The 12,965-nt window shown below is 40.6% G+C and overlaps 2 protein-coding genes across 2 annotated transcripts; both read right to left on the bottom strand.

Annotated features, from left to right (window-relative positions):
• Window positions 1–3,827: 3,827 nt before the first annotated feature.
• On the bottom strand, window positions 3,828–6,331 carry LOC134102767 (magnesium-dependent phosphatase 1-like). The gene is made up of 6 exons (XM_062556994.1): window positions 6,161–6,331; window positions 5,710–5,770; window positions 5,471–5,578; window positions 5,255–5,362; window positions 4,458–4,543; window positions 3,828–4,120 (listed from the first exon to the last, which is right to left on the bottom strand). The coding sequence occupies exons 1-6, from the start codon at window positions 6,192–6,194 to the stop codon at window positions 4,035–4,037; spliced, it is 483 nt and encodes a 160-aa protein (XP_062412978.1). The 5' UTR covers window positions 6,195–6,331; the 3' UTR covers window positions 3,828–4,034.
• Window positions 6,332–7,357: 1,026 nt separating this feature from the next.
• On the bottom strand, window positions 7,358–11,285 carry LOC134102595 (magnesium-dependent phosphatase 1-like). Its single transcript, XM_062556748.1, has 6 exons — window positions 11,103–11,285; window positions 10,520–10,583; window positions 10,295–10,402; window positions 10,084–10,191; window positions 8,951–9,036; window positions 7,358–8,762 (listed from the first exon to the last, which is right to left on the bottom strand). The coding sequence occupies exons 1-6, from the start codon at window positions 11,134–11,136 to the stop codon at window positions 8,677–8,679; spliced, it is 486 nt and encodes a 161-aa protein (XP_062412732.1). The 5' UTR covers window positions 11,137–11,285; the 3' UTR covers window positions 7,358–8,676.
• Window positions 11,286–12,965: the final 1,680 nt, after the last annotated feature.

Below are 12,965 nucleotides of genomic sequence, written 5' to 3'. Positions count from 1 at the left end.
ATCTCATTTCTGAAATATTGATTTCAGAGCCCAGCAAGTTGCATTGTTGGAAAATAGGCCTCATTAAAAATGCAGGATATCTGCCGTATTAATATTGATGTATTAATAAGAGTATTCTCTCTCCCCGAGCAAGTTGAGAGCGTGCGCACTGGCTGAGATGACTCAATGACGCTCTAAATCGGTGACAATCGAATTCGAAATCACACATCAGACGCAGGCGCGCGCTCGCGCTCGCTATTTCGTGCATGGGTGACCAAACTATTGGCAAGGAGACTCATGTGCGCCGGTAATGGTCCTCTCTCTTGTGCTGTGCTAATAGTCGCTCAGTACTACCGACCACCAGACGGCTGCTCTATACAGAAAGAGACCCACCGCAAGAGTTGGCATGTAGATATGGCACTTATAATTGTTCATACAGTAGTCAAATTGATGACACACTATGCAAACGTGACCCCCTCCAAGAAGATGAGCATTTTGTAGTAAGAGCACCTGTGTTTTCCTATTGTAAACTCTGATGTGCACTGTGTACTGTGTATATGTAAATACTAATCTTTTAAACGCAATGATGACATTGTGATAATTGTGCAGGAGAGAGAGAGAGGGGGGGAGGGGGGGGGGGGTTGGTGTGGAAAAAGTTTATCTGTTGCTGTCTTTAGATTGGCAGATTATGTGTAGAATTTGAACAACTAAAAGAAATATACAGGCGTATGCCATGTTGCAGAATGGATCTGATCCTTTTTTTTTGTGGGCCAAGGGGCAACGGAATGAAGACGGCTGGATAACACTTAACTCGAATGTATCTGCATAAGAGTGACATGACACTGTCATGACACATGAACCCTAACCCTAACCCCAACTTGTCATGACAGAAACCGAATGACACTTAACGACAGAAGCGTTATGTCACAAACATTTATGACTTGTTTATAATGTTAATGACATGTTCATGACAGCATCATGTCACTCTTATGTAGATACTTTACCATAAAGCCAAGTACCAAGTAAAGTGTAACTGACCATTGTCAAACAAAACTCCAGTTTGCTGTTGAACTGTCAGGCATTAGTAGTCTGGGTGTGCTGAGAGATGACTTCTTTGGCTACCGTTAGGCTTATCCATCCAGTGGGCAAAACTATCTATTTACAATCAATAAGCTGTGACCATTGCATCTTTTTATATCCGTCATTGCTGGATCTGATGCCATTATTCCCGATGTTGTAATCCAATCTAAGACCATTCCTCTGTCAGTACCTTCAAGGCAAAATAAAATTTCTCATCTTCTGTAACAAATTAATGAGATGTCTCAGAATTGTCTCTGTGGATTTCTTTGTCAGGAGTGTCAGGAAAGTAGCCTTTCATAGTGTGTTAAACATTCAACTGTGATCAAGGACTGTAAAAGTGGATTTATTTGTCGTTAAGCGTCAGGAAATAGCCTTTCACAGTGTATTAACAATCAGGTGTGATCAAGGAATGTAGAGGTAAGGATACAGTCAACTGCAGTCTGAATCTCTTTACTGGAATCCCATTTTAATTAACTGAAAACAGATAGCAATTCAATCACTGTAAGCTCCTATTTAATGGGGATTTCAATATACTGTTGGTGTTGCAGGTCAGTGCCTATGTGGGCTGTTTTCACTGATGGCTGCCTGAGTTTGCCAGAAACATACAGAAATGCTTCAATTCACAGTAATTCAATTGGGGACCAATTTTAACATATAGCAAAAGACAGCAAAGTTCTCACTTACGTCTTCCTGCACTATCACAGGAGACATTTTCTTTTATGTGGACAAATCATACTGGCATTGCATAAGAGGAAATTCACATTATAGTTTGCTTCAAAGCAAACAAGGCTGGGGCGTTAAATAGTAACATATTACTTTGAATTAGCCTTCCACTTGGTAGAAACAATTAGACACATTTTAAAATATACAGTATGTAATAATGGGATAATGGCTTAATTTAAGTGTGACTAATGAAGGAAATGGTCAAAGTAGGAACAGTGTACCGTAAGACTATGGGCTGTTGTTTTGGAAAGAAAATTATGGTTAAAAAAAATGGCCTAGTATTCCACCTGGACGGGTTGTCTTATACTCTTGATGGATTGAAAATTCCACTGAGGTGTGCTTTAGGTGCAGATGTGACGGCGTATTCCTCTCCATAAGGGGAGATGTGAATGTGCCAATGCATAATCATCGAGGGCTAAGTGAGTTATATCAGGAAAAAAATATCCCATTCTTTCTGTGGGAAGAGTGGTGCAATATGCCAACACATTTCTATATTTGTTAGGAGGAAGCAGGAGAAAACGGTATTATGGGTCAATACAATTCTATCTCTGCATGATAACCTTAAGGTTGAGTCTATCACACTGCCTGGAAGAGCTGTTTAAAAAATAATAATAATAAAAAGTTTGTTTTAAAAGGTTAAACCTGTTGGATATCTGGAGTCTCTGGGAAAAGGTTGTCTACGTTGTGCAACTTGCTAAGCCAGCAGTATTCAAATGTTGACGTACAGTAAATACACAATTATTCCCTGTTATGCTTATTCACACTGTGTAGTCTACCGTAATTAGACTATGGCAGAAAGAAAAAGAAATATAAAAGAAAAGAAATGCCATGCCACAGAGGCCATACACATGCCTTACTGAAAAGCTACTCTAGACTTGGGTCTCTATTGCTGTTTATTAACTGAAGTGGTGATGGTAATTTTGATACACACTGATACATGGAGACTCAGTCACCCAGGAGAATGGTTTTCAATCAGTAACAGCAGAGAAGCCAAGAGCGGGATCAAAAGCCTAAGGCTTTCCAACTCCCAAAGGGCACAGTGTGAAGTGCCCAAAGCCAAGATCCGCACAGCCCACTGGGCAGTGACATGTGCTAGGCAACAACTTGCCACACAAAAATCAAACGGCTCATTAGGATACAATTTGTTTCATTAATTAAATTGCTTTATGTTTACAATTGGCTGATACATCAAAATACATTACTGCGAGAGCGCTGTGGCGCAGCAGGCTACAACGCTCATACCACATATGGGTCCGAGTGCCCACGGGGACCCAGGTTCGAGTCTGGCCTGCGGTCATTTCCCAGTCCCACCCCATCTCTCTCTCCCACTTACTTCCTGTCTCACCCTTCACTGTCCTATACAAATAAAGGCAAAAAAGCCCCAAAAAATATACTTTAAAAAAAATACATTACTGAGATCATTAAATCAATTCAAACCAACCATGTTTCCCAAATGCATAGTTAAATTGTCACTGAATGAATGACAATCATTTTAAACAAACTCTCTTAACTCTTACAGTGCGTTTGGGAATGTTGGGTATGTTTTGGCATTTTGGCAGCCCTCATTCATTTTCAATACAGCACAGAGAGCTAATTCAGATGCATCTGCATGGCACCACAACCAGCTCAGTTGAACACCTGACTGCAGATAGTACAGTAGATCTCCAATTGAGTTGGGTAAATTAACCTAAATATCTTAACCATACTTAGAAACTGTATGTTGAAAAATTATTGATAGGTTGAATATTGTTATGTTGAATATATGTTGAGATTGTTGGGTGGGGGGGCGTGGGCATTAAGAGGACACGCGGTGCAGAAGAGCCAAATAAGGACAATAGGCTGGTGAAGTCCTTCCTACTAAACACAGACAAGCATGCTACGGTCATGACAAGGTATCACACAGAGACACTTCAAACTCAAAGCAGAAGAGCACTGAACGAGCTACATGAAACAACATGTAACAACATGTACAGAGAGAAGACAACTTGCCCACCCCCTGGATATCTTTGAAGTGTCTTCACACCCAGAAATTCTATACTGGTATGTACATTTTAAATCCTTTATTTAATCCAGAAGTAACATGAATGCTCTTGTTGCTGTATTTGTGTTCGCTATATAACAACACACAGATGACAACTTTCTGATTTTACTGATCTGTTTGTAAACAAGTATTTGTAAACAAGTCAAGTTTAAATGGTGGTTTCACACTGGTATTACGTGGTCTGGCACCATAGATTCTGATGGCTCAATCATCAAGAGTGTGACTTGGAGAACTGCTGGATCTTCTCATCAACTAATTCTGAGGTCACTCCATTGCGAACAAGGACACAATGCACACCTGAGAAGATATAGAATATATGTGTTTGTCATCAGTGACATTCCATTGTATTTTTTCTAACGTAGTGTAGTGATTGGTTTAGTCATGTGGCAATACAGCTGATAGGATGAGCATACTCTATTCATACTTTGCATGTGACGTCACAACAACTGGCTGGCAGGCAAGAACATCATTCTCCAGCAACAAAACCTAGTAAACTAATCAAGTATCTTGCCAGGACGTCGCCAGTTTTACTATACTTATCAAGCTGTCATTCATCGGCAGCGTTTCTTGCCTGCCAGATATCTATGGTAGTGACATGGCTGGCAAGTATGAACAGAGGCATTGTTTGCAATACCTAGTTGACTGACATCATTGATGTTTCTGGACTCATCATCAAAGAACAGCATCTCACTGTACTCGACGCCGCTGTCTGCCTGTAACCTGTAGAAAAAGACAGTTCATCACGTAGCCTGGACCAGTGGTTAACTGTGCTGTAACTGTGGTATGGTTATCACTGGTGGTGCACAGACTCCTTCTAGTGGTACTCCTGAAGTCTCCAAGATTTATATACACTGTATATACATATATATAAAGGTGACAAATCACTTCAAGCTGTATTAATAATATATAGAATTTAAAAATCCTTAACCATGCAGTCACTGAAGTTAACTTCAACTAGTTTTTATCTTTCATGAATATTTTGTTTTTTTATATCAGCCAATAGACTTAATAGGCTAGTTTCAGTATATGGAGCATTAGCAAATGGTTGGCAAGCTAAGCTGTGATGGCAAGCGAAGGAAGCAAACATGGATGAAAAATGTTGCAAACATGGCTCCAAACGGGAAGTATTAGACAGATAAGTGAGAAGAAACTGTAGTTGGCAACAATGAGTCCAGGACAAGACTGCTAGTGAAGCCAGCAACACACAAAGCAAAACAGTATGTAGAATGTACAATATGTTACATTGCCGGTCATAATGGTGATACTTGGAGAGCCAATTGTTTTCTAAGGTGGTACCGTTTTGTGAAACGTTTGAGAACCACTGCCCTAAACACTTGCTAAGAAACAATGATAGGAATATTAGGATACTTCACTGAAATATTGTGAAGATTGCAATTGGTTGTGAATTTCAACTTGTAACCTAAGGCTTACCTCTCAAAATGAGTCAGTTTTGAACCTGGGTATACCTGCTTGAAGGAGATATACTGGTTGAGATTGAACAGGGAGAGCAGTTGGTTGGCTCCCTCTATTTCTTCAGTTCTATAGTCAATGCAAAGCACTCAGTTAAGTAAACGGTCCTCTGAAGCTTATTCATAATAAATGTGCATGAAGTGAGCAGTTTTCTCTCCACCTACTCCTCCCACTCACCGTGAAGCAATTCCGATCTTCACGCCCTGACCATGGAGAGAGGTCAATATATTCACGGTGTCCTTGAAGAGGGGAAGGGGTGAATTTGTGGAATCCTTTACTTTGCCACTTGGGGAGAGAGACAGGCAGATAGACAGACAGACAGACAGACAGACAGACAGACAGACAGAGTGATGTGGCTTCCATGACTTAAAACGTACAACAAGAAAATATCAAACTATGCCCTTTAAGAACCATACCTTTCATTAATGTGAAAAGGTGGGTCGACTTCCTCCACCCAGAAAGGCCAAAGGGTGTTATCTGCAGCATCACATTGGGAGGTGCAAAGAAATCCATTATTTACTTGTCATCAACAATATAATATACATAACAAATATAAATGTATGGGCGCATGTGGCAGCTCAAAAATCTGGCACTTCATAAGACATCAACTATAGGTAGAACGCAGGCATACCCTGGCAGAAACCTGAGGCATAATAGTCTTACAGGAATCAAATTTGTTAACATGCCTTTATGTCTGCTATGTTTTACAACATGAACAGCATCAGTAGGCTATGTCATATCTCAATCACGCAGCCCATGGGCCAACGGCATCAGTCAGAAACGTTGTAGTTCCCCATTACGGTGTGGTACAATAGCCTACACATCACTTGCTACTTGCAAACAGGGAGAACAGTTTACAGAACTTACCCAGGTCAAACACAACTAATTTTGGTTTCGCCATCACATGAAAATGATCGTGACGGATTCAGTTGAAATCTTTACGCGCAAGAGGATTAATTAAAACGATAATCAGTTCAGGAATCTGTCACAAAAATAAAAACGAGGATGACCGTCAAATATCAAGCAGGAACAATTTAGTTTCCGTGTTGGTGGTTACAATAGAGCTCAAAAAGATCCCGCCTACGTCAGTTCACATCAGTGAACAAAATCTCCTATTCCAATTTCTCCCTCAGAGTCAGTCATAGAAGATATACGATTGCAAACCTAAAAGTGCAGAGGGGTCATTTGGTGAAGTCATATTTAAGACACAATAAACATTTTTTTCTCTGTGTAACAAACATTTTAAACAATAACATTATGGTAGTACAGGAAAGAGAATAGGGTAGAGGAAAGTTGCTGTCTTGGATTGCAAGATACATACTGAAGTAGAGGCCTAATCCACTTTTCAAAATTAATTTGAACCTTTTCTTTGTGGGCTGGGGTGGCTAAAGAAACAATAGTCGAGAACAGTGGTTGTCAAGCAGGGGTGGCCAAATTGTGTGGAAAAAAAGTGTCAGTTCTAAAAAGGTTGAGGACCACTGGTCTATTGTGTGTGAGGAGAGACAATTAAAATACAATTAAGCCATCAATCCAGTTAACAAATCTATCTATTTACGATCAATACACTGTGACCATTGCATAGTTTTCTATATCCGTCATTACTGGATCTGATGCTATTAATATGTTGCTGTAATCCAATCTAAGACCATTCCTCTGTCTGTACCTTCAAGGCAAAATGAAAGTTCCCATCTTCTAAAACAGATTAATGAGATGTCTCAGACTTGTCTCTGTGGATTTATTTGTTTGAGTAAGTGTATTTCATGTCTCAACAATCACCTGTGATCAAGGAATTTAAAGGATATGCTCAACCGCAGTCTGAATCTCCCCCAAGAAGCCCTATTAATTACTGAAAAAAGATAGCAATTCAATCATTGTATGCTATTGTACAATGGGGATTTCAATACACCAGTGATTCAGGTCACTTCCTTTGTGGGCTGCCTTCACTGAAATGGCATGTTTCCTGTTTTCACCAAAAGCATACAGCATTGTTTTGATTCACAGCAATAAACTGAATCCATTTGAACCTTTTGGGTCACATAAGAAATCAAAGTTCTATACACAGTCTTTTCTTTGAAGGTTTATGTTGCATTGCTTTTTGTTTACTTTAATGGAAGTAACAGTACAGAGGTCAAGTACAGAATAAAAAAAACAGGGCTATCACAACTCCCAAAGGGCAAAGTATGAGAGGACCCCACAACCATGCACTAGGTGACAACTTGCCACTTAAATACATCAACACCCACTCATCAGGACGGAACTTGTTTTATGAATTTAAGTGCTTTATCTTAATTAGTTGTTACACCAGAATACATAGCTGAGATAATTAAAGCAATTAATACCATGGCATAACAAACTTTGAAAATAAATGTCAGACTAGATAAAATAACAGCAGCCCCATTTGCCAGCATCAAGCCTGCCAAATGGACTCTCTAAAACAGTGTTTCCCAAAAGCTTTCTTGTGTTATAGCCGTCGTTAAATAATAACTACAATCATTTTAAACACACTCTCTTGACTCTAACGGTGCATTTGGGAATGTTGGACAGTTGGGTGTTTTGGCAGTCCTCATTCATTCCCTACACAGCAGGGACAGGGATGCCCAGGCCTTATTCTCAGAGAGCTAATCAAGCCGTTCAGATGCATCTGCATGGCACAGACGCCCAGGTCATTTAAACACTTGGCTGCCACCAAAACCTATTAGAGGGTAAATCACCGGGAGAAGAGTTGGCCACCTTTACATACCAACCCATTAAAAACATACCGGCTACTAACATTAAAATGACACTGCAAATGATAGATAGGCAGAATATTGCGCCACAGTAAAATGGCAAATATGATGTAAATAGTATGTCTTACCATACTTAAAATGGTACATGACATAAATAGGTTGAATACAGTACTTGTTCAATGTGTGTAACAACTAAATGGATATCATTCCTGTAAGAGACGGCAGTGGTGAGGAGACAGATAATAGATTAGCAAGGCCCTTCATATTCAACAATACCCCACTGCCATCATGACAAGCTAGAACACAGAGAAACTTTAAAGAAAACACAGATCAATAAAGGAGTAAACATGATGGTTTTTAAAAAATCTGTCAATTTTGTTGTGTGACCTGTGACCTGTTTACAGAGAACACAAACCTGGAGAAAATCCCCCAGAGGGCGGTTACACACCCGTCATTTCTATAACATCCTACAATCTCATAGCCTTAAAGCGGTTGCCACACAGATGCTGTTGCTGTAAAGTGAAATCTATACTCGTCCACGTCTGAGTTTAAAGACACAGATGACAACTTTGTAAACAAGAGGTCTCAAAAGACTAGTGCAATGGTTCCACACTGACATCCAGTGGTCTGACTCCATAGATTCTGATGCCTCAATCATCACGAGTGTGACTTGGAGAACTGCTGGATCGCTTCATCAACCAGTTTTGAGGTCACTCCATTGCCAACAAGGACACAGTGCACACCTGAGAAGATTTGGATACGTGTTGGTAACTGCAAACACAGTGTCTTCAAGCTGATCATTTGTTATGATTTGTAATATGCAAAATGTTTTTTTCCCTATGCTTGTAAAATGTGTAGCGGCTGGTTAAAATTATGTGGAAGAACACAGGAGCTGAAAGCATGGGCATACACTATAGAAGAAAAGCTATACCTAGCCGACTGACGTCTGTAATGTTCCTGGACTCGTCGTCAAAGAACATCATTTCATTGTATTTGACGCCGCTGTCTGCCTGTAACCTGCAGAAAAATACAATGTACAAACTTTCCCATCAAAGCATTTTCACACCGGTACCATTCCATTACCAAGGGCTAGATTTCAATTCCCTTTCATCCATCAGATCCCCTGTCTCCTGAACTCTGCATGTATATCAGACATACAACACACGTGTGATCATTACTGGTAGGCTGGGGCTCACTCAAGGGTTTGATTTTCCATTAATCTATTGGAGTCGTATCAGAGGCTTGCTCAGCTGCCTATACCTGTCAGAATGGCCTACAGGACGGTGAAAGGAATGTCCCAGAGACAGTGATAATGTGGGAATGCTCGTCTTTTCACGAAGAGATCTCCCTTAAAGCCCCATTCACAGTGGCGGTTTTAGGTACGGGCGAACCGGGCAGTCGCCCGGGGCGGCATCTTGTATGGGGCGGCACGATCGCTTAACCCTATGAGCCCGACTGACGCAAAGTGCGTCAAAAAACACTCATGGGGGCGCTCGTGGAGGATCTCGCCTGGGGAGTAATTCAGTCTAGAACCGCCACTGCCCATTCATGCTCAACGTGTGGCAATTTACGTCCGTATTTTGTACGTACGTTCTCTCCGGTGGTGTCTTCATACCTCCGTCCGTATTTTACGTGTGAATGCATAGCGCCCCCATTTATCCCTGTGTTATTCCTGTGGTAATGCTCGGTATTGCAACGTTTCATCCGTTTCATCCGTAATCATAAGCTCCTCAATTTCGTGTCAAAGTACGGACGAAATCAACGGAAAGAACGTTTGAAACACTCCACACGTATCCGTATTCGTATTTTACGTTGAGCATGATTGGGCCTTAAGGCTGTACATCGAAACATGACAGTTTCATCCAAATGTGATCCAGGTGTGCAAATTTTGTGTTTGTCCTTGCTGAGATGCGAGGTTAGCCAGACTTGGCTAATCCATTTTCATTCTGCATAAAATGCATAAAATCCCCTCCAGAATGCCCCTGCAAATCCCCTGGAAAAATAGCCTCCCATTTTCTATTTCCAGTCCTGATGTGTAATGCATGAATGCAACCCAAGCGTTACCTCTGAAAATGTGTCACTTTTGAACCTGGGTATATTTCCTTGAAGGAGATGTACTGGTTGAGGCTGAACAGGGACAGCAGTTGGTTGGCTCCTTCTATCTCTCCAGTTCTAGTCAATGCAAGGCACTCAGTAAAGTAAACACAAGCTCGATGAAGCATATTAATAATAAATGTACACACAAGTCAGTGTCTCCCCGTCTCCCCCCACTCACCGTGAAGCAATTCCAATCTTCATGCCTTGGCCATGGAGGGAGGTCAATATATCCACAGTGTCCTTGTAGAGGGAAATGGGAGAACTTCTAGAATCAACCACTTTACCACTAGAGAGATAGAGTGAGGGAGAAATGTTGATATGTAAATGTAGGCTAGGCCTACTCCTTAAAATCATGAAAATGTGAAAACCAGTTTAGGAGCAGTGCCCCATCCAGGACCATTACCTTTCATTTCTGCGAAAAGGTGGGTCGACATGTGTATCCACCCAGAAAGGCCAGAGGGTATAATCTTCAGCACCGCAGCGGGAGACAGGCGTGTGTGAGCAAAGGAAATGCCATTACTTACCATCAACAATTCAAAAGTAGGCTAGAAATAATAAATTGGCTCACGCAGCAGCTCTCTTATCTAAGCGCGTGACCTAGTGTTTAAGATATCCGACACTTCACAAGACGTTTTAAGCCCAGCGGTTGCGAGCCCTTTAGCCTGGATGACAGAAACACCAAGGAGAGGTAGGAAAACTGAACACACTAGGGCAAGCCGCGGAAGTCTGCATGGCAATGCTTACTAGACAACTCAACAACAACGAAATAGTGCTAGTAGGCCTACATCGATGTTCATTGAAATATGTGACTCCACCACTACGAGTGTCTCGTCCTACAATTTATGTGTAGCCTACTAATAGTCAAAAGTACCATTCAAAGCATTCAGGCTACACATGGTCTAAAACTAGGCTACACTAAAGGGCAGGTTCTAATAATCTTGCAAGATAGCACATGAGGGTGTCCAGTCCAGGTAATAGATACTTACCTAGGTCAAACACAACTAATTTGGGTTTCGCCATGATAGTGTCAGTGTCGCTACGGGCTGCTATGAAATCTTCACGTACTGGGACCAGTAGATTAAGTTAAACGACTGGTTCAGAAATTTGGCATAATCCACGTTTACTGAGAGACGAGTTCGACCGAAGTTATATGACAAGCTCGGCGCTCCACTGGCCATACACTTCCGTGCATGTGGTCAGGTAGTAGCCAATGAGATGAGAGAGCGCAACGCAAAAAAGGCACCGCCCACCAGCAGAGGCCTATGTAGCCTAAATTTGCGAGCAACAATACACTTTAATTCCTTTGCATTGTGCTAAGCAGTCCAACTCTAGTTTTCATTGAAGCCAAAAGATTGAAGAATAATGAGGTCTTATCTATTTGTTCATTTATTTTTGTTGAAAATGCATTATATGCTAAACATTTCATGAATTGTGATTCATTGTCAGTCACACACAAAAATAGTAGGTCTAGCCTATGCCTAATGGCCACAAGCTAAAGAAGTCTAGTCTATCCAAGCAACAAACCTTATTTGAAATGTGTGCAATTAGTGCTATATAAAGTATAAATAATATATGGCTTTGCATCAACACTATCCCATTATTTATTATTCATATGTGGTTCAGCTGGCAATATGCTTGGCAAACACAAAGGGTAGTTTCAGTGTAATTTGTTGAAAGTTTCCCTTCTTCTTTTTTTTCTTTTTGAATGCATCATCTCTGTCTTGATTTTGTTTATAAATATATTCTTTGTCAACTAAAACCAGGAAGTGAATGACGGTATCTCATAACAGTTCTGTAAGTGTGAACACTGTGTATTTATAGGCTAATGAAACTCCACAATTTTCTCAATTATTTCAGCCCACTATGTCTGTGTCTCGAAGCCAAGTGAAACTGTGATGGAAAAAAGACACTATGCTACGCACAACTTGTAGGCGAAAATATATCTGATGAAGGCTCTTTGATGTAAATTGCTTTCCTCAGCTCTTTTGGCAATAGTTACTGGACATAAATCAGATCAGTGATGTGCTGGTGGGCAGAATTCTCCATTGAACTATTGAGAATGATCTTCTCCCTCTCACTCATGCACAAAGCACAGGCATAGAACATGTGAATGGAAAGTTTACGAATGGAATAGGCCTAGTTAAGCTTTAATTAACTTTGCTTTACAGAGGAAATATTTATGGAATTACTATCAAGCTGATGCAGCCTGAAAACTTTGTATATAAGGCAGCGTGGAATATTTCCTCCTCCTATTCCTTATTAGTATGAAATGGCTTAGTGCTTTGCACAGACTTTGTTCAGTTAGTAGGCTATTTATTTTTATAAACTGCATAAAATGTTGTATTTAAATTACTTGGGAGAGATTAGACATGTAACAAAGGCTGACATGCTAGTATACACTTAAAATGTGTTGTGTTGAAAACAGTTGAACTTGCATTTCTCTGTGTCTGGATAGGGACAACACAGTTTGTGTTCTTTAACTCATCTCTGTGTCCAGATTGAGACAACACACTCATTTTTAAAAGTGTAGCGATGAGGATAAACGCCTTTCTTAATGGCTCACAGGTCTCTGATTGTATCGGCTACAGAGGTGGAAAAAATCAGTTTCAGAAAGTAAAAGTCCTACCACATGCCAACCATTCATTTAAACCAGCTAATTCTAATTAGCACAACTCCTCAGCTAGGTAGAGCAGCTAATTGATGAGATCACCTGTGCTACTGTAAGTGCACAGGTAGAACCAATACATTATCAGACTTTTACTCGCTGAAGCTGGAGTTTTCCACCTCTGATCGGCTACATACAGTATCTCAAGTGTTCTTGAAACAATAACAGTGAGTTTCTGGTGAGA

The sequence above is a fragment of the Sardina pilchardus genome, chromosome 15 (assembly GCF_963854185.1).
Source record: "Sardina pilchardus chromosome 15, fSarPil1.1, whole genome shotgun sequence".
Taxonomy (NCBI): Eukaryota; Metazoa; Chordata; class Actinopteri; order Clupeiformes; family Clupeidae; genus Sardina; species Sardina pilchardus.
Note: the sequence above shows the minus strand (reverse complement) of the source record. Positions and strands in the feature narration are given on the sequence as shown.

Bases quoted from the DNA above. Each gene is read 5' to 3' on its own strand.
- LOC134102767 (XM_062556994.1), bottom strand. From the start codon at position 6,194: ATGGCGAAACCAAAATTAGTTGTGTTTGACCTGG. The intron at 5,579-5,709 runs GTATGGTTCTTA...TCTCTCCCCAAG, and splicing joins CCTTTTCACATTAATGAAAG to TGGCAAAGTAAAGGATTCCA. The intron at 4,121-4,457 runs GTATTGCAAACA...ATATCTTCTCAG, and splicing joins CAATGATGTCAGTCAACTAG to GTGTGCATTGTGTCCTTGTT.
- LOC134102595 (XM_062556748.1), bottom strand. From the start codon at position 11,136: ATGGCGAAACCCAAATTAGTTGTGTTTGACCTAG. The intron at 9,037-10,083 runs GTAACGCTTGGG...ATTTTTCTGCAG, and splicing joins AAAGTGACACATTTTCAGAG to GTTACAGGCAGACAGCGGCG. The intron at 8,763-8,950 runs GTATAGCTTTTC...AAATCTTCTCAG, and splicing joins TACAGACGTCAGTCGGCTAG to GTGTGCACTGTGTCCTTGTT.